We start from the raw sequence: 21,788 nt of genomic DNA, 5'->3' as shown, positions 1-21,788 counted from the left end.
CGCGCATGCGCTTTATTTTTTTTCTCCTTCGCTTTACGTACTTCCGTTATGCTGTTAACCGACAACTTGAGGCAGTATCCATCCGCGGCTTATTCCTAAAGTAAAATTCACGTCCAGTTCATGTGTGAACTTCATGTCGGGAAAACTCGGTCTAAGGAGAGGGAGGACGTTCTTTGACGCCGAACGGGGTCTTTCGGTTGGGTCGGTAAACGGCTGTGGGTGGGACTATTTTACCTGGTGGGCGGAGGGATTCCTGACAGTGTAGCGCTAAGTTTGAATTTGAATCAGAGTGCGGATGAGTGTGTGGCGGCCGGCGGCGTGAGGAGTCAGCGGTGTGTACAGGGGGCTGTGTGGGGCCGGGGGTAGTTATTATATAGGGTGTAATCAATATATACTAGTGCTGTATCACCCAGACCTATTATATCTGATATATATATGCGGTGGCGCTCCACACTTTTTTTTTTTTTTTAGGGTAATTGTGTGTGTTATCCGTCGCTGTGGGCGGGCCGCACTGCACTCACCGCGTATTATGCCGCAGGTAATCTCCGCTGGCGAGTCAGAGCTGCGGGCGGTTTTTACAGCGTTCCGCGTGGGCTAGTAACGCCCCCAGAGCCGCTGCGCTGGGGCTGCAGTGATTTCAGAGGCTCCTCAGGCGAACGGTTTAGCGAAGCGTTTCTAACGGCGCCGAAACAAGTCCTGCATGTTCTATTTTCACACATTTTAGCGCGCTTTTGTAGCAGCTCCTCCCCCCGTGCGATGATGGGGTGCGCTAACAACGCTGTAAAGTGACATTTTTACAAACGCCTGTGGGAGTGGCCTAAGTGTATATCGACACGCACTTTTTTTTTCCGTGCCATTCTCACACCCTCAAAAAACCGGTCCGAAGTAATAAATACAATCCGCTCGTCTGAGCGCTGAAGTCACCGGGCGCGGGTTTTTTTCTTAGGCCATGTAAAAAAAACACAGCGTTCCTTATTTTGTGCAAAACGTGGAGTTTTTTCGCATCAGACGCACGGCCCGCGTGCCTTTTTTTTCGTGCACGTACAATATCCCGCAGGAGCGGCGAGTCCGCAGGCATCAGCCATTTGGTCACGTAAATGTACAGCGTATTTACCTCAACCGGAATACTTGCGAATGAGCCCTCGGGGCAGCCGTTACCGCCCCCCCCCCTCCCCCGCGCTCCCAGTGTTTGTAGTGACTCCAGAACACTGCAGCCAATCAGATTGCAGCGTCACTGCCATCATATCCTGGGGGCCACGATGCCCGGCGCCAGGAACGGTGGCGCTGCCATCTAGCTGCAGCAGTGAGATGGTGACCTCCTCTGCCGCAGCAAACGCTGGGTTCGCGAAGGGGTAAGTGCAGCTCCGTTGTTATACCACAGTGGGCGCTATGGAGTAACTGACCGCCCCTTTAACTGCCAGCAACCGGAAACTGAGACTGAATCCAATTAAAATCCTGGTACTTTTCCAGCCACCTGCGTGAAGCCGCGGGATCGGCCGCGGGATCTTCGTAAACGCGTCTGTAGAAATGGTGGTAATAACGTTGTCCTTGTAGGTGCGGAGGGAATGGCGCGGCGGAGCGTCCTGCAGGAGATCCCCATCCAGGTGCCGCAGACCGAGCAGCAGTCGTACGATGTCATATCGGAGGAGGACTCGCCGCCCTACAACAAGCCGGTCCCTGCGGCGCGCCTCCACGCCCGATACATCAGCAACGACGAGTCCAAGGAGAACATCACCCCCACCCAGCTGGAGGGCATCTACAAGGAGGGGCAGCTGACCGTCCTGGACAGCGTCAACATTGGCGAACTGCTGGGCGATGAACCCGGACCGTCCGCCCAGGACAGAGATGGCACCACCGCTGCAGCAAGTATGGCCACCCCGGAGGGGCCACCTGATGAGCTGCCGCCATGTAGGACCCCCCTGGACTTCTCTACCGTCACGTTGGGTGACCTGGGGATCTCTAGCGAGAGCTTCACCACCAAGTGTGCAGGTGCGACCCGTAACGCTGGACAGTCAGCTCTGCTGCCAAGTCTCTCAGCCTGGAGAGGTAGCGCCATTCTTCACGAGCCGGCGGTCGTTCTGCATGCGGAAACCGAACCATGAATGATAAGCAAATGAATTATCATTCATGTTCAGTCTGCATACGTTTATACAGAGCGATGATCGGCTTAGACCGCGACTCCTCTGCGCATTCCTCCTAAAACCCTGGACTGGTGTGATGTCATCTATACTGATGTCACATCCGTTGATGATGTCATGTAGTCACATGACTGCACTGATTCTAGAGCTGTCCGGTGATGCAGTGACAATGACACAAGTCAGCAGAGGAGGAGCTCGGTGAGGGGTTGTTTTGGCGCTTGGATATTGATGACTTGGGTCGGGCTCGAGCGAGCGTATAATTACCGCATGTTCTGCTGCCCGTTACTTCGTAGGCCGTGGGGATTACTTTTTCGCTTCTCCAGAAAAGATATAATGCGTATTTGAATGAAAAACTCTTTGTATCCCCATGTAACCTGCACGCCGGCGAGCGCCATTTCCTGCCGAGTTTCTTGGTCCGGTTTCGCGCTCGCCCCGGGTACGTAGATCCTCTGGCCGGGGTCACAGCAACTTTGTGTTTTCTGTTCCCGTCCTGTTCTGTGCGACATTTGTTGTGTATTAAACTGGCGAAGACAGACTACTCCGCTGCTGACACGTGGCCCCCCCCTCCGCGGCTGACGCGTGGCCCCCCGTCTGATTGGTCGTTATCTTATTTGGCATTTGGTATTCTTTGCAGGCAAATCTCCACGATCTCTCCATAAACACAGACGTAGATCCACCATCGGGGTCCGCGGGTCGCCGGAGATGAACTTCCTGATCCGTCAGATTGCACTGCAGAGAAGCAACAGGAAGAGCGAGCCGGAGCCCCTGGTAAGTGCGGCGTCTGTACCCCCATCTAGTCTAAGGCCTCATGTCCACTTGTAATTATAATTAAAAAAATCTGCGTGTGTGTCCCGCACGCGGATCCGCGCCCATAGGGATGCACTGGACACCTGCAGGTAATTAAATACCTGCGGATGCCCTTTTTCCCTGCCGCGCAGATCGCCCACAGCATGCTCCATTTTCTGCAGGTGAAGATCCGCTGCGTCCGGACAGGTAAGAGAAATCAATTTTCAGGCCTCATGTCTGGGGGAAAGGAGGGACCCGCTACGGGATTCTGCATGGAGAATCTGCGCAGGCCCAAATTTCCTAGTGGACATGAGGCTTAGAGCATTCTCGGGCCGGCACAGCTCGCACCGACACCTCTGTGTGCTGTGTGACATGCGTGCGGCCCGCACATTGCACATCCGTGATGCGGACACAATTAGGGTGTGTATAGCCCCATAGGCTTTAATGGGTCTGTGTGCAGGAACTAACATGGACCCAAACACGCTAGTGTGCCCGGAGGTCCTGCAAGCCTTGTGCCTGTACGGAGAGCTGCACTCCCGATTCTGCAGGCTTCAGACCTGAAATCTCCCAGCATGCCCTGCTGCCTAATGGGCTGTTTACACGTAACAATTATTGCTCAAAGTTCGTTCAAACAAACGTGAGCGACAATCGTACAGCGTAAATGCAAAAATGAGCTGACTGATTCGTTCACTCGTCGTTATCGTGGCTTTCAGTCAGCATAGAAGCTATGGCAGGCTTCTCTCTACGTGGAAATACCGCCGCTCAGCACTTAACGTAGTAGGGAGCGGGAAGCCAGCGATCCAGCGGCAAGTCTGTGTGAACACTGCGCGAGCGCTAATGACCTCAGCGGTGACGGCGGCGCTCATGCAGTCGTTTAGCCGACTGTCGGCCCGTGTAAAAGGGCCATTACTGTCTGCGCAGGTCTTATTCTAATGACTGAGTGTCTCTCCTGCCAGGGGTCTGTCAGACAACAAGCTTGTTGACTGTTTCCAGTAACAACCAGCAGAATTGTAACGGCAGCTCTGCCCTACATACAGGCTAGAACACGAGAGAAGTAGCTGCAGGTTTTCCAAACACGAGAACAAGGGGCTGAGCGCTCCATACCTGATCAGATCACCGGGTGGTGGAGGGGGATGGACTATGATTAGCATATCTGCCAACATAACTTGGGGCTTTAAAGCCCCCTGCCTCCCTAAACCACTTCAGGCCGTCTCACAGGAACATACGGTAAAGCACAGAGCCGGCGGGTGGTACGGCATATCGCTGCGTATTGACGGGTTTTGCCCGCACATAACGGTGTATCTCGCACGCTGTCCTGCATCGGCTTCCTGGTTTCTTCCCTTTTTTTTTCCTCTTAGCAACGTTGCAGAAACCCGCCCCACATGCGCAGTGTAATCGTGTGTTTATAGCTTTTCCGTACGCACCCATAGAGAACAATAGGGCTTTGTCATATAAAACGCGGTAAAATAATATTATACACGTGTGAGTGGAACAGCGCCAATCCATGTATTTGAATTGCCGCATCTTCCCGCGTATTATACATACATCGTGTGTGTAATACGCAATTAAAATACGCCCGTCTGGCCACGGTGTAAATGTGCACAAGTCCTGCCCCCTTTACAGTCATTGAATAGTCTTTTTTTCTCTTGTGTTCCCAGGACAACCCCTTCCCATCTCCGCGGAATTCCATACTGAGGGAGAAAATCTCTGCTTTCCGGAACGCTTTCCAGGCGGTCGAGGAGGCGGAGGGAAAGCTGTCTTTTCCAGGGTTTTCACAAGTGGAGGAGCGGCAATCTGAGAAAGGTGAGACCATAAAGGAGGAGCAACCTGGGAAACGCACAGACCGTCCAGGATCTTCGTCCCTATGCGCTCAACACACAGCCAGTAGGCAATGCCCTTGCATAGGGCTGCGTGCCACCCATCATTGCGTACGTACTTGGCGTGTGCGTTCACGTAATACTCACCAAGTAGGGCATGCACGATTTTTCTTGCTTGTGTATTTTGCTCAGGCCTGAGACCTCTGGGGGACATGGTGTGTGGTACGCGGGTACCCACAGCTCACACGATATTAGGGCATCAATGGAAGCCATCCACACGGATTCCGTGCCAAAATAGAAAATGCTGCGAGTTTTATTTTATTTTTTCTCCTCCGCTCGCAGAATACACAATTCGATTCTGTGAGTGAAGGAAAAAGCAAAAGTACAAGCGTGCAGTTTGCTGCGGATCCTCTGTGCGGACGCCGACCGCGGATTCTGTAATAGGAATCCAGTCGTGTGAAGCCGGCCTAATCTTGGGCTGTTTTGTTGGGGCCATCAGGGAAGTACGGAGGTCGGTAGAAGGAAAATAAGAGAAAGCTCAATCGTTCCATCAGCTCTATCGGTTTTCCCGCACAAAGTCCAGGGATGCGTTGTGTGCAAGAAGCCGCCTGCGATCCAGGCTCTAGATGGTCAGCGACCCCCAGCACTCGCTCTCAGACCACAACCTACCTATCGGCAGGCACTCGGTTGACAGCTGACTATGTTGCCTCCATGATAACATGTTATCTGTATTTGAACCTTTTGCAGGTGAGGAAGAGCTGACAGCTGAGCCGCCAGAGAAAAGGAAGAAAGTGTGTGACTCTTCAGATCTGGGGGTCACCGATGCACCCTGTAGACCTCCAGTAACACTATTTTCGGAGAGCCCACAGGTATGTACTGGGTCACATGTAAGGGTAGGCAAAGTGCTGCTACTGTGTTTCCCTAAAAAGAAGACACTGTCTTAAATTAAGTTTTGCCCCAAAAGAGGCACTAGGTTTTATTTTCGTTTTTTTTTTTAAATAATACTTGCCTAACAGGCTCGGTCCAAGTCCCTCCCGCTGCTCTCCGGAGCTCCGACGCGCTGAGCAGCGGCATGGTTTGGCTAATTCATAAATCCCACAACGCGATGGCTGTGATTGGTTTTTGAGTGCTGCTCAGCCAATCGGAGCCATTGCTACCTGGAGATGGGATTTATGATCTTCTATGAGTGGCCCAGGACTGCAAGAAGCGTGTTGGAGCTCTGGCGAGCAGCGGGCAGACATGGACCGAGCCTGCTAGGTAATGTAATTTTTTTTCCTTTTAATGTAATGCAGCTATGGCTTATTCTCAGGGTAGGACTTATATTTCAAGCCTTCTGAAAAATCAGGGCAGGTCTTATTTTTGGGGAAACTGGGTATATTACATTGCCAGGAAGTCTACCATTTAGTCATGGACACTTGTGAATAAAAGTAAGTGAACCTTTTGGCATCTTGAATTCTGCACTGATTTGTAATAAAATGTGATTCGGTTGCATCTTCAGTCAAAATGACAAACACCATGTACCATCCATGACCTCACAATCCTAATCATCTGTGGTGCAGGGAGAAAAGGTAAGTGAACACCTACATCTAATAACCCGCACCTCCCACTCTGGTGGAGGCGTTGCTGGAGATCAGTTTTCACAGTTTTTTTGCATCACCCCACATCTCTGCAGTCATGGACGACTGTCCTCTAAAGGGGCAGCACCCGCTATCGGTGCTGGCATACACCAGGGTCGGAGTGAAAACTGTTGCTCCAACCCCTGTATAGGGACCGGCGCTCATTATTGCAGGCACAGCTCTTATTGAATCAATGGAGCAGCGACTTTCACTCGGACCCTGGTGTATCGTGGTACTGATAGCGGGGGCTGCCTAGAAAACCCCTTTAATTCTCCAGTAAAAAAATTTTTTGATCCACCTTAGAATTAGAGTAGCTGCGCTTTCTGCTAACTTCTGACATTTCCAAAGCATGTCAAAAGTATTGATCAGTGGGGGTCTCGCTGCTGAGACGAGGGGGCTGCACACACTCCTGAGTGCTATGGCTTTTCGGCTCCTTCCAGCAGCTGAAGACGCCCCGCCTAAAGCTGTATAGTACTTTCTACAGACTGTTGTAGAGTCCAATCTAAGACCGTCTTCCTGTATTCTACATCTCCAGATATCGGTGCCGGAGAAGACCTCGGAATCCGACTGCTCTTTGGCATCAAGATTGTTGACTGAAGTCCCCAGTGAGCCGGGTGAGGCGATGATTTATTATGGTGCCTGTTGTGATAACTGATCATGTGCGACAGTGGGACCTCCCACCCCACCCCGCTATCCTCTTACCTGTAGTGGGTCCCAAGCAAACAATCGCTTTGTTGTACAGTTTCATGCTTTCCTTCTGACATATGCTCTTGATGTTTCTATCACAGTGCAGGTACAGAGTGACGAGTCCCAAATCTTACCAAGTTCTTCAAGATGCCGTAAAAGGAAAGTGATGTTTGCAAGTCTTATAAGTCCTCCAGAAGGGGAGCCGTCCCCGCCGCTGATAACCGAATCATCCCCTGGACCCATACTGAAACCTGCACTCAAAAAGACTCCCATAAGCCATTTTGTTCACTTCTGTGTAAGTGATGTTTTTACATCCAGGGTGTTCAGCAGTGGTGGGAGATTGTCTATGTTAATGTCTGAAAGCGGGCTTCATAAAAGGGGTGGTCCACCTCCAGCTGTTTTGCTGCAGTAAGCAGACAGTTCCATACATTGCGCAGTGGCCTGAGTTGGTACTGCAGGCCTACTGAAGTGAATGGGACTCGGCCTGCAGTACCAACCTGCACCACTGCACAAGGTACAGAGCTGTCTGCTTCCTGCAGCAGAAGAGCTAGAAGTGGGACAATCCCTTCTAATGATAGTTTGGGGAATATCTCTAGATGCTGAATTATCAGACGTTCTGCATTATTGGATGGACTGATAATGGTAGAGAGCCGCGTTGAGGACAACTGGAAAGAAATTGCAGCTACAGAATATACATTGAACGGACACTTGATTAGAGACTCGGTCCTTTCATGATCAGAGCTTCCATGTTTATATCTGTGACCCCGAGTGCAGCACAAGTTTTCTGTGGATTAGTTTCACTGTGGATCCACATTAGTGATCTGAGCGGCTTCCAGCGAGGCCGGTCATCGATGCTAGACTAGCCGGGGCCGGGATGTCACTGCCAATGGCGTGGGGTTTTCTCTTATAACAATGTAAAAGTATAGAGAGTGTGGTGTGATTGAGGAAAAACATCCAGCGGAAGGGGATCCTGTGGATGTAATCAACTTGTGAACAAAAGGGGTCACAGGAGGATGCCAAGAATCGTTCTGATGAACAGTCGCACAGTCGAGGGCAGCCAAATACAAGACTGGTTGCTTTGTCTTGTGGTCAGATTTCTAGATGATCACGATTGTCTGAAGTTCTGTATCAGGTAGCTGTGTGACTTTCGGAGGTCTGTGGTGCTCTGTGCGCTTCCTGTGGTGTTCAGATCTGTAAAGGCTGCATATTCATAAATGTAACTATTCTGCATTGTTCTTCCCCCAGGTCGGGTTCAGAGAGGAGAACAGGGCTGTATCTTCACAAGAATCGACAAACGGTGAGGAACTCAAACCTGGTTGTCTGACATTGCACTTTGGGACGGGCTGAGCCCCCGCTCTGTCTATCCAACCCTTTTAACCCATTAGTGTAATCCAGTATTAGAGGCTTACCGCACTTTATATTTTTAATAATCGCTGCTGACATAAGAGTGATCATCGCTCAGTGAAGGGAGGCGGAGCGGGCCGGAGATCGCCCAGCCCTTCACAGTAAATGGGCAGTTGTTCATAGATGAATGACTGGCTGTTTATACAGGCCGAGTGTCATTAGATTCTCATGCTCCACGATTTGATGAATGAACAATAAATGAACAAATTATCATTCAGTCGCTGGCGGCATTTACACGGAACGATTGTCATTCAGATTCCAGCAGCAATTTAATCGGTATCGTCCCATGTAAATGGCCTCTCGCCCCCCCTTTCCCCCCTTACCACAAGCGTTTTTACCGCGGTACAATGCTTATTGTTTTCAATGGGACCTGCTCACACAGCCGCTCGGACGTGACGCTTTTCAGCGCTGTGACTTTTAAGTGGTGCATGTTCTATTTTTGGGCCTTTTTAAACGCTGTGCGTTGCCCATTGAAATGAATGGGCAGTACTTTCAGCACTGCTAAAAACGTGGCACAACTTGGCGCCGTTTTTTTGGCAGCACTAAACGCCCTAGCTACACTACATGTAGAAAAAAAACAATACTCACCTACCAGGCGCCGTCTGGGTCCCTGCAGGCTTCCCATGCACTTGGCAGCGCTGACAAAGCATCTGTTGCTGGTAACGGGGTTGAAAACCCCACCTCCAATAAGAGATTACTCTGGTTCTTGAGCACCGGCTTAGTCAATCAGAGCCAATGCTCTATGCACCAATCACAGCCATTCATTGACTCTGCAATGAGGTGAATGTCATCTGAAGGCTGCCATGCATCGTCACTAATCAGAATTACAGCATAATGCAATACTAGAGAATTATCACAAATTCAACCCCTCTATGGGGACTAAAGACTAAAAATAGAAGTAAGGAATCTATACATTGTAAAAATATTGAGTTTAAACTCCTCCATTTTTTCATTTGTTGCTTGAAAAAAGACTTAAGTTCTATCACTCTGCAAAAGTCCAAATAACTACAATATCACATTGTTAATCCCGCACAGCGAACACTAACATTAACATAGTGAATGAAGACAATGTCCATCTAGTTCAGTCTGTGCCGCTCTCCCCCCACTCCCGTTGGTCCAGAGGAAGGCAAAAAAAACCCTTCAAGCCAATTGGCTCCTATGGAGAAAAAAAATTCCCTCCTGACTCCATAGTGGCAGCCAGAGTAATCCCTGGATCTACATTTGAGATCAACAACCGCACTGGTCACCTAAGGTCTATATTCTCTAATATCACAGCTCTCTAGAAAGACATCTAGTCTCCTCTTAAATCTCTATGGATTTTACCATCACCACGTCCTCAGGCAGAGAGTTCCACAGTCGTACTGCTCTTACAGTAAAGAACCCCCTTCTGTGTTGGTGATGAAACCTACTTTCTTCTAGAAGCAGAAGATGCCCTCTTGTTTCTGTCGCAGTCCTGGGTATAAACTGTCAGAATAAATACACCAGAATTGCGTATTTTTTGGTCTCCGAGGAAAAATTGAATAAAAAGCAATCTGTCATACACCCCAAAATGGTATCAATAAAAACTACAGGTCACCCCGCAAAAAAAAAAAGCCCGCACCCCACCATCGATGAAAAACAAGTTTTGGGGGTCAAAAGATGGCGACAAAATCAACGACCTTTTTTTTTTTTTTTTTTTTTACAGGTATTTTTTATTCATTTTTACCTAAATGTGGTGTCGCTGCTGCACCGACCCGCAGAAACATCATTTTACTGAACTGTCAATCAAACCCCCAAAATGGCGCAATTGCCTTTTCTTTTCTATTTTGCCCAACATAGAAATGAAGTTTTCCAATACATTATAAGGCACTTCAAATGGTACCAATGAGAAATGTACCTCGTTCTACACAAAACAAGCCGGAAAAATAAAAATTCTGATTGCATTTTTTGAAAGCCAGGAGGAAAAAATGCAAACGGCATGAAATAAAAGCCGAGCAAATAAGTAAGACCATGACTAAAAATCTAGACCACCTCGAAACCCCTTTATAATACAAATATAACCTGTAGGAGGCAGAGTAACTGCAGCTTGTATCAGTCTTGTAGTAACCCGGACCTCCCGCCCGTACGCTGCGCCGCACACAGCCAACACCTTAAAAAAAAAAATAAAAAAATTAAAAGGTGATCCAAAAGTTTTGAGGTTTAAAATATCCTAAAAATACTGTTTGTTGTGTTTTTTGTGCAGATGCAACGAATAGACCAGAGGATTCCATAAGGAAGAGGGTGACATTCGGGAGGGAGCTGAGCCCTGAGCTATTTGACAAATCCCTGCCGGCTAACACCCCTCTACGTCGGGGCAGCACCCCGTACAGACAACATACACTGGACGCCACTCCAACTGCGGAACTGCTGCCCTGCCACAGCCCACGTGAGCCAATGCCACAGCCGGACTTTGGTGACAGAGATGAGGTAAGCATGGCTTGTGCCCGCCTATCCTATTGCCATATTAAGCATTCGTTGTATAGAAGGCTTCTCTCAGTGTTTCTTCTAATGATACCGATTTCTTTTTAAATCTACCCCCCACCCGCAGCAAAGCCTGTGGGGAAGCACCAGGCGCGGAGCATGCTGCAACTTCAAATTTAAAGAAAAATTTTAAAAAACCCCGGTCCCAAAAATGCTGCAAAAGTGAGAAAAACGCCACTACAAATACTGCAATGTTGGCAGGGCGCTTCACTTTTTCCTATTACGATCTCTCCTGCTTGGCGTTGGCTCCATATTCCTGTGTCTGCCCTGCAGAGTGACGTGGATAATGTCTCCTACGTCCGCCGTGGGGTGGTGCAGTTCTTGCACGACCATCTTGCACGACCATCATCAGCGTATGTCCAGGAGAGCCGCTGCTCTCGGTAGGACTGTACGACCTGTGCGTGCGGCGATCAGTGGTCACGCATGTTTCAAGATTTAGACCGTCCCACGGATGACGCAGGAGACGTGATTCACGTCACTCAGCCAGATAGATGGGGTTATGGATCGAACTGCAGGCAGGAGGAATGCGCAGAGTGTTCGCTATTCATCAGCATGCAATCTGGGAAGTGAAGGCTGTTTTCTGATGACTTTACATAGAATGATCATTGGCGTTCCTGAGATCCAGCAAGACTCTGGCCGATGACACCGTGCAGGAAATTTTTAAAACCTTTTCATAACAAAGTGATTAAAAGGGTTGTCTCGCGGCAGCAAGTGGGGTTCAGCACTTCTGTATGGCCATATTAATGCACTTTGTAATATACTTCAAGCATTAAATATGGGCCATACAGAAGTTATTAACTTACCTTCCCTGCGCTGGCGTCCCCGTCTCCATGGCTACGTCTAACTTCAGCATCTAATCTCCTGATTAGACGCGCTTGCGCAGAAGGGTCTTCACCCTTCGGCTCGGTCTGGCACAAGCGGCGTTCTGGCTCCGCCCCCTTCTACGCGTCATTACGTAGCTCTGCCCCATCACGTGTGCCGATTCCAGCCTCCTGATTGGCTGGAATCGGCACATGTGACAGGGCGGAGCTACGCGATGACACGTAGAAGGGGGCGGAGCCAGAACGCCGCTTGTGCCAGACCGAGCCGAAGGGTGAAGACCCTTCTGCGCAAGCGCGTCTAATCAGGAGATTAGATGCTGAAGTTAGACGTAGCCATGGAGACGGGGACGCCAGCGCAGGGAAGGTAAGTTAATAACTTCTGTATGGCCCATATTTAATGCACGATGTATATTACAAAGTGCATTAATATGGCCATACAGAAGTGTATAGACCCACTTGCTGCCGCGGGACAACCCCTTTAATACGTTTGTGTATAATTAAACCTGCTGATTCCGCCGGTAACATTGAGTAACAGCCGCACGTGTCGCTTTCAAGTTGATGCTAACAGTTTGGACGCGCCGTAATATTACTATTCAACTGGTGGAAAATGGCGCTTGGATCTTGACTTCTTCCTGTAAGAACCAGCAAACGTCTCCCATCATATTGGGATTGTATTTCCCTTAGTAACGGTCTTCAATGACTGAGACGTCTTGTGTGTGTAATACGCAGGGAATAGATCCCCCTGATTTCAGTGGGTTCGTTCACATGAGCGCATTGTACAATCGCGTGTGATAATATATACCATGACCTTGGAGCGTATTACACACTGCAATAAGCCATTGAAGTGAACGGGCAGGCGCAAATATGCAGTGAGTACGCAGTAAACCTTATTTGCACACCATTTCAATGAGCCGGTCTGGTTATTATATGCGCAAATATGCAGTGTATATGTGCACTTAAAAACACATCAGAGCAGGCGGAAAATGCGTTTTTTTTGTTTTTTTTTGATCGTGCAAATACATGTCGCATTTGCACGACTGAAATGTGTTTGCATGCATGGGAATGAGCCCCAATAGTGACGCCCATTAGTAGTATTAGTGACGCCCACAGGCAATATACAGTAAGAGAACCCTGCCGGACGTCTTCCAATATCAGAGCTGTACAGACTTAAATCATAATGTCTTTAGATGTCAGACAGTGGATTGGAAAGGGTTAAAGGACTAGACTGCCACAGTGACTAAAGTTACTAGTAGTCGCCTATCTGCTTATCTCTTACAAAAATTGTGTTGCACAGTGCTATTTGGTGTAAACGCCCCGACTGAACGGCAGACGAGAAGTCATTCACTTCCAGTTCGTCGCTCAGCTTTCTGCATTCCGTATCGTTGCATGTAAACGGGCATGAATGACTGCCTGCTTACTGTGAATGGAGGCCGGCGGGCTGGAATGATCCCCGACCCACTCCATGTCCATTCAGTCAGCGATGCTGCTTCCTGTGTGACAACATAGGAATGATAATCTCTGGGATGTCCTGTCTGGTATCTGTTGCCCAACAGCTGGTTCTGTGTAAAGGCATCCTTACAAGCTGAGCTGCCTTTATCCACTAGAACAAGGTAGTTCTTTGGACCGTTCTCCCATTTTGGTTCTGCAGGACTGGGGATCGGTTCCCTTTAGATGACGCTCACACATGGCTGAAAGGGTGCAGCTTTTACACCCCAGAAAATCCATAGAAAAAACGTCTTCAAAATCCGAACTATTAAGTGCAGATTTTCCCGCTAACCTGCTGACTGTCTCCCATCCAGGAGGAACTTCTTCAGCCGCTCACGCTCTGCTTTGATGCTGAATCCTCGGACTGCGACTCTCCTCGATCCTCCCCTCTGCCAGGTACATGTGAGGTGAAGCTCTGGGGTTCACCTGTATCTCTGTGATGACATGAATGTTTGGGTGATAACACAACTGGAGAGTATATGCTCCCTGATGGTCACACAGGTTGTTTTTCCCAGAAAAGGAGTGAAATGATGAGGATTTATGGCCCATTTACACGTAACGATTATCACTGAAAATTCGTTCAGACGATTTAATTTGCGGGATAATCGTGCCGTGTAAATGCAGAATCGCTCACTGTTTGTTCGCAAGTCGTTATCGCTGACTTTCAGTTAGATTAAAAGCTATTGGATCACTGGGATTCTCGTTGCGTGTAAACGCTCCCTGCTCAGAGCTTCACATGGAAGTCTGTCTAAACACTCCATATGACCTTAGCGGTGATGTCTTGGTGCTCGTGCAGTCGTTTAGCTGACTGTCTCATGTACAAGTGCCATTACTCCTCTAATCCCTCTACTTTTTTTTTTTTTTTTTGACCCCCTCAGATTCTGCAGTCCTTTTTAACCATTTTCAGTGGGCAAATCTGTGTGTGATATTCTGGCTTAGACTCCATATCAAGGAATGACCTCAATCCAGACTAATGTGTGGATTCCTATTAAAAGTAATGGGCTGCAGATTCTGCAGCAAATTTCCCTCCATGTGAAAATGCCCTTATGGTCTCCAGCTTGTTTAGGAGAATTTAGAGGTTAACGACAATCACACTATCCTCCATGCGGGCTGAGATGGTACTGGCTCTAGCTGAATATATGATGCCTTGCTCGTGCATCATGGGATTGTTAGCACAGCATAACGGAGAAATCTAAAAATGAAGATGGTGTCTGATAATTATCGGACAGGAGGCTGCACTGCTGTGGATGTGAGTGCAATATGCATAGATGTGCAGAGTGTGACAAGCAGTCAGCCGAGGGGTGCAGGGATGACCAATGTGTCCCCACTGGAGCCGCCCTGTAATGGAACCAGGACACTGACTGTGGATCTGTACTGACCATTTGTGACTTTGTCTCCAGAGCACAAAGAGGAGTCTGGCCCTGAGGAGGAAGCTGCAGATCCTGCCAGGAGCTCCGGCGATGGCCATGATGTGCTCATGTCAACTGAGGAGCCTGCAGAGGAGACAGCGGATCTTGTAAATGGTAAGTGTGTCCAGTCCTGCTTGCTACAATCACTGTAGTATAGAGTTTGATGGAAGGTAAAGGTGCTCACTAAACTTATCTCCTCAATGCCAGAATGTAATAAAACAACTGATACTAACCGCTGCCGGCCGCCTCCTTGTCCCGCACCACCGCTGCCGGCCGCCTCCTTGTCCCGCACCACCGCTGCCGGCCGCCTCCTTGTCCCGCACCACCGCTGCCGGCCGCCTCCTTGTCCCGCACCACCGCTGCCGGCCGCCTCCTTGTCCCGCACCACCGCTGCCGGCCGCCTCCTTGTCCCGCACCACCGCTGCCGGCCGCCTCCTTGTCCCGCACCACCGCTGCCGGCCGCCTCCTTGTCCCGCACCACCGCTGCCGGCCGCCTCCTTGTCCCGCACCACCGCTGCCGGCCGCCTCCTTGTCCCGCACCGTCTTATAGGCTGCAGCAGCCGGTGTTCCCAACACCTGAGTCCAGTGTCTGATTGCTGAGCTCTGTGATTGGCTGCAGCAGCATGTTCCTTGCGCAGGACACAGAGGGAAGTATTAGTTTTATTATGTTTGGGCATGAGGAAGATGGATTTAAAATGATTAACTCTGACAGCCCCTCTAAATGTTTTTAATTTGGATAAAGCGAGGAAGAAAATGGAATTGTGCCGTCTTGGTTTTTGTCGGGGAGGGGGGGGGGGGGATTTTCTTACGGCATTCATGGTGCACTTTATTCTGTGGGTCAATATAATATAATTACAGCAATACCGAATTTATATAGTTTTAAGACTTAAAAATTGAAAAAAAAAGCTAGATGATATCTCTCTATCAATGATCCATGCATGGTAGCCCTGGGAGCCTCCACTAGCTCATCAGCTCCCTGCAATTGTGTCCTGGGGTTGACATGCAGTCATTTTTGTCTGTAGCATCTAAATGGTTAATTCGCAGCAATAGCCAACTCCACTTATAGCAATTGTTGTCGGCTAACAGCTGCTGGGTATGCAGCACACTTGGCTTTCAGGGGAGATCTACGAAACCCCCGTTTTCAAGCTCAGTGGGGATCCCAGCAGTCGGACGCCCACCATTTATAATGCACAACCCCTTTAATTCCTAATGCTAGGATATGCCATAATTTCAGTCATTGTGGCCTCGGGTGCCGGATTACCAATGATCCCTGTATTACAGTGGCCGAGTTCCTCCGGCGCTCTGTATACACAGCACCGCTATCGGCCTGCCTGCAGAAACGGTCCCCTGTAAAGCGGATCAGCCCTTGTACTGTACGGCTATGTTTAAATGGACGCCTAATCTCTTCCTAACAGAGAAATGTTATCATTCAGTATTTTCTTGTGTTGTAGAATCTTTTCTTCTCCCACCGGAAGTCTCACCTGCTGAAACTAGAAAAACTCGCCCCTCCAGGAAGCGGCAGGTAAGAGTCTGCAGTATTATCGGAGTTCCTAGCGCTGTTCTTCACCTCCGGGCCCGGCAGTATGAGACTAGGCACGACTAATGGCCTCCCTTATAAAGGGACATGCCATTGGCTGTCATTTACAGCACTGATTGAGAGTGGACGTCCTGTGTTACCCTGTCTAAACCTATAGCATAGAGGGAAGGACAGCTGATTCTGACCCGTCGGGTCCATTGGTGTCTATGGAGGGTGACAAACTGCTGAGCATCATTTATATAAACCGGAGAGGGAGCAGTGAAGAATCACTGACTTATTCTCTGTACCTCTTGACAGCTGAGCAGCGCTAAAAAGAAACCAGACAGTAATGGCTCAAAAGTCAGATCAACTGCCAGGAAAACCAGCAAGTCAGTGATCGTCCGAAAAATGCAGGTATGTTCTTGCATGGGGGGGGGGGGCACACTTTTTTTTTTTTTTTTTATCTTTTGCGATTCAGTGTATTATACTGTTATTATCTTCGTCTTGCATCAATAGCGTTGTCTGTATTGTATAGTTATCAAGCTGTTGCTATGCTGTTAGCCCCCTGCTTATACAATCTACTACAGCCTATTATCTGCTATACCCTTCCCAGCTGCTGAATTTTTAGAGCGATGGTGGAAACGTAAGGCGGCTGCAGACGGGTAGTGGGACAGGAGCGGTGCAGGGGTAAATGGTCAAAACAATGGAAACCGCAGTGTAATGCTTCCAAATGTAAACTAATGCACTTGGGGAGAATCAATCCTCAGGATGGGCATCATATCAGGTCTTCAGAGGAGAAAGGTTCAAAGGGTCTGATTTCTCACAGCCACAGGGCAGCCAGGCCGCTAAGAAAGCAAGCAGGATACTCAGCGGCATAGCAGGAGGTATAACCGGTAGAAAGAGGGAGATTGTGATCCTGCTGTATAGAGCTCTGGTAAGACCATCTGGAATACTGGGGTCAGTTCAGGAAGCCTCACCTACAGAAAGACACTGATCAAATAAAGAAAGTCCAAAGATTGCCTACAAAAATGGAAAGACCTAAGGCCTCATGTCCACGGGAAAAATAAGAATTAAAATCCGCAGCGTTTTTCCTGCACGCGGATCCGCGCCCCATAGGAATGCATTGACCACCCGCAGATAAATACCCGCGGATGGTATTTAAAAGTGAATTAAAAAGTTTCTGGAGCATGAAAAAAAAAAATGGACATGCTCCATTTTAGTGCGGATCACGCGTGCGGGAGCTCATAGAGCACATAGCTGCATTGATCTCCCGCATGAAAAATAAGACAATTACAGTGCATCCACGTTACAAATCCGCAGCGGATCTGATTTTCCCCGTGGACATAAGGCCTAAAGGAATTAGTGTCTACTTCAAAAATTCCCCATTTTCTTGAAAAGCTTTAGGCCTCATGTCCACGGGCAAATTCGGATTTAAAATCCGCTGGGTTTTTTTTTGTTTTTTTTTCCTGCATGCAGATCCGTGCCCCATAGGGATGCATTAGACACCCGCAGGTAGTTAAATATCTGCGGGTGTCATTTTTCCCTGCAGGTGCGGGTCCCGCGTGCAGTAAAGAATCTGGACATGCTCCATTTAGGCGCGGGTCTCCCGCGGGGACGGCTCCCGCAGGCTTCTATTGAAACCTACGGAAGCCGTCTGGAACCGCGGGAGACCCGCGCCTGAATTAAACTCGCCTGCTCCGGGCAATGCAGGTCTTCCTTCCTTCGCGGCCGGAAACTTCTTATTTCGGCCAGGCGCATGCGCGCGGCACGCAGCCGACGTGCTGAGCACATCCGCTGGGCTGAAGAAAGAAGGTCCGGCCGCGGCGGAAGGAAGACACTCACGGACCGCAGCGGGTAAGTTTTAATCTGATTTTTATTTGCATCATGTCCGCTGGGCAGGAGGGACCCGCTACGGATTCTCCATGGAGAATCCGTAGCGGGCCTGATTTTCCCCGTGGACATGAGGCCTTAGTCGTCTTTGCAGTTAACTTCTCATTGCTAGGCGAACAGACTACCGGCACTGTGGAGCGGAGATGGCTGGCGCTTGCGCACTTCTAGCTCCATGTGTAACTATCTGCTGGTTTGTAGGGATTTTTGGAGAGCACCACAATAGCTCCCTCATTACAAGCTGAAGAACAGGTCACTACACACAAGGAGCCTCCGAGAGCCTCTTATAGGCCATGGGGGGAATCTCTTTTAGGGCCTCCGGTGATAACTGTTCATCTAATCACACCACAACTCATCATCCACATATCTGCCCGAGATGTAACCGAATGCAGAGTTTTGCAGCAAAACTCCCCCTCCTAGTGGGGCAGGATTCTTTCTCTTTTTTTTTAATTATTTTATTTTTTTAAACAAACCATATAGACTAATGTGCATATTCCACCCATAGAACTAATCCGCTTGCCAACGACTGCTTGCAGCAGAGTGTGAAGGAAGATGGAATAATACCTCCACAGTGCCACCTATTGGAAGGCAGCATTCCTTCAAGCCAAAGTTTAGACTCCTTTTACAAGCCTTGTAACAGTGACCGGGAATTGAAAGGCTTCTATAAAGAGTCTAACTTTAGCGTTAGACTCTTGGCACTGTGGAGGTATTATTCAATCTCCCTTATTTGCATATTACCCAGAGGAGAGTGTAAATGGCCATTTGAGTCTCCTCACTCACCATCTAGGTGCTCTCCCTAAGGAGAGAAGATGGCAGATGCAGAGAGACTGGCAGTAATTGGTAATGGTGGCATTTAACTACAGAAACCCTGTAAACTGCTGGGGGAAGGGGAACATAATCAAATCTAAATGGTACTTTATTATATCTAACCTTTCAAAATTACATCTAAAGGTTTCCCGTGGTAAAGGCCAGAAGAAAAGAGGGAAATCCAAGAAACCTGCGCATAGTGACCGAGAAATCGTATCCAAAATACCTCTGCTGAGTCCAATCCCTGAATTACCAGAGTGCGGCCCCACACCCCCAGCCTCCACATCTAGGGGCCCTCCTTGTGGTACGTTAATCCATTTATCAGATGGAATAGATTACATGCCTGTGCGTTACATGAAGCTTGACTTTTTTTGTGTTTTTCTCTATAGTAGGGAAATCTTTAGGTAAAAATCTACTGAAGAAGGTCCGTGCGCCGACCAGAGCTGGTAAAGACCATCTTACACTTGAGGCTCCTCAGGAGAAGAATGTTGATGAAAAGGATCCAGAAAGACAAACGGTCTGTGTTGTAGAAGATGTTCAGACACCAGATGCGTTGGGTGATCCCCCACCGGAGGACATGAAAGTCTCAGAAATCAGTGGAGACCTTCCTGGTTCAGATGTCTTAGATTTGGCTACTCCTGTAAGCATTGAGTGCAGTCCATCTACTACTGCTATAAAGGTGACAGACGACATGAGCAAACAAACAAATAGTCTTCCCCCCAGTTCCAAGGAGAAGATAAGCAAGTCCAAGTATACCAAGAGGCGTTCTTCCACACACAAGTATACGTCCCATGCTACCGTAACGTCCGGATGGGATGAAGGCGCCGACCACACTTCTTGCAAACAAGAAGCAAGTGTCGATGAGCCAATGCAAGTAACAAGTGCCCCATCTGTAACCTCCACTGGAAGCTCCCTAGACATGGAAAACGCCAGCCCCTCTAAGCCGCCTATCACGACTCATCTCAAAAAATCTAGAAGGTCTTCAAGAAACCATCAAGTGTCCAGCATACTTTCTGCAACTACTTTGGCAGAAGTCGCTCCTGCTACATTGCCTCAGCCGACCTATCATTCGGACTCCTCCATGATTGACTCTTGTCTTCCTCTCGATGAAGTTCTGCAGTTCCCCCAACGAGAAAACAAAGTGAGACGCAGTATGAGGTTGCGCAGAGACTCTGGGGTCATCGGCTTGTCTTGGGTGGAGGGGAATGGAGGCAACGATACGACTGGGAGGAGGAAGTCTTTAAATTATTTCGCAAATTCCGCATTGCCGGTGGAGAGCGCAGGCCACAGTCCGAGCAAGGAAAATGGGAGCGCCTGCCATGTGCTTAACATAGCTAGGACAGCCAGGAGAAGAACCATAGGTACTTCCACCATCCAAGAAAGTGTACTTGCCTCTGATACAAAGCAGAGGAGATCCAGCCGGTTTCATAAGGCTCCTACCATCACTTCTACGGGAGATGAAGTTGTCCATAGTACCCTAGCTCCAGATGTGTTATGAAGTATCTGTGTCTTGGGGACTTTATCCGATGACCTACGTCAGAAAATAAATGGAGAGACTCAGTTAGATGCCACCACGATCTTGCCGTGTGGTGGGTTCTTGTTGGGGTCTGCCAGCCTTCCCTAAAACATGGTTGAAAAGTGATTCAGGCTGGAATTGTACTCGCACTACTCCCCTTTAATGTTGCGTGTTTTTTCTCTTGTTTTGGCTGTGGGTAGAAACCATGGCAGAAGTTGTGAACGTAGAACACGTTTTTAATTTCTTTATTAAATGTTCGCTTTTGTATTGCTGTAATTGTAATCTCCATCCTTACATCAGCACAGATATCCAAGTAGTGGCTGTCCGGGTTACAAAGAGTCCAGAAACAGCACCATTGTCTACCTATGGGAAGTGTCGGGTATTGCAGGCTAACTGAACGGTGTTGAGTTGCAGTACTAGGCACAGCCATGGACAAGAGGGGTGCTATTTCTGCAAAAACGGCATACTTAAACTTCTCCCGCATAAAGGGGCTAGTGAGGGGGGATTCTTGTTTAGAGAAAAGCCACAAGTCTGTTCTTGCTGTAATGCTCTTATCCACCAAAGTAAGATCTGTTTAAAAATAAAGCCCAGCTGAAGGAACATTTGCAAAGTCCCAATCTGCTGTATCCGTATTGTCTTTAATGGAGCACATTGAGTAATCATCCACCGTGCATGGAGAAAAAGTGAACTCCTTGGAGCTTAATAACTTTGCAGTTGGATCAAACTTTTTCTATAGCTGCAAATAAACTTCAGCCAATGTTGAATAATTTTGGACCATCCTTCCCTGCAAATGTGTTTTCAGTTAATCAATATTTCTGGAATGCCTTGTGTGAAAAGCCCTCTTCAGGTGAAGCCCCAGCATCTCCATAGTATTAAGGCCAGGAGCACTCTGACTTGGCCATTCAGAAACGCATCTTTTTCAACCATTCTTTAGCTCAGGCCACCACAACTTGGCCAACATTTAGACCTGCACATTTTTCCACCTATAGAGAAGTCCTTGGGATAACTGCCCCCAAAAAGTACACCCCTAGCCCATGCAATGTGTTGAAATTAAAAAACTAGATTATAGAAAACCAGCACAAAGTAGTGAATTTCATAACTTCAGCTAGCATCTAGCTAGGTTTTTAAAAGGGCAACATTTTCCTAAAAATGTTGTGACCCCCCCCCCCCCCCCCAGTTCCCAGAGAATATTCTAATACCCCTATAATTTACAGCGGGTGCCTAGTCACAGGGAGCTTCTTTAATATAGGATTTAGTTTGTTGGGCTATGTTTCTTACAGGCCTCCACGGTCTTTGGTGTAAACCGAATACAAACTGAATTCGTAGTTTTCTGTAAGTGGCAGTTTATTCCGCGCCAAAACTGCAAATGACAAGCGCAGCCCGACGTCCACGAGCGGAGA

The 21,788-nt window shown here is 48.5% G+C and overlaps 1 protein-coding gene across 1 annotated transcript; it reads left to right on the top strand.

The window, feature by feature from the left end:
• Positions 1-277: 277 nt before the first annotated feature.
• Positions 278-21,005, top strand: CDCA2 (cell division cycle associated 2). Its single transcript, XM_066593516.1, has 15 exons — positions 278-332; positions 1,555-1,989; positions 2,773-2,906; positions 4,583-4,727; positions 5,489-5,610; positions 6,893-6,971; positions 7,146-7,339; positions 8,290-8,341; positions 10,670-10,893; positions 13,568-13,649; positions 14,654-14,776; positions 16,114-16,184; positions 16,497-16,592; positions 19,017-19,176; positions 19,262-21,005. The coding sequence occupies exons 2-15, from the start codon at positions 1,566-1,568 to the stop codon at positions 20,368-20,370; spliced, it is 3,015 nt and encodes a 1,004-aa protein (XP_066449613.1). The 5' UTR covers positions 278-332; positions 1,555-1,565; the 3' UTR covers positions 20,371-21,005.
• The last annotated feature ends 783 nt before the right edge of the window (positions 21,006-21,788 follow it).

This window comes from Eleutherodactylus coqui, chromosome 2 (genome assembly GCF_035609145.1).
Source record: "Eleutherodactylus coqui strain aEleCoq1 chromosome 2, aEleCoq1.hap1, whole genome shotgun sequence".
Lineage (NCBI taxonomy): Eukaryota > Metazoa > Chordata > Amphibia > Anura > Eleutherodactylidae > Eleutherodactylus > Eleutherodactylus coqui.
The sequence above is the reverse complement of the archived record's forward strand: the minus strand, read 5'-3'. Positions and strand labels throughout refer to the sequence as shown.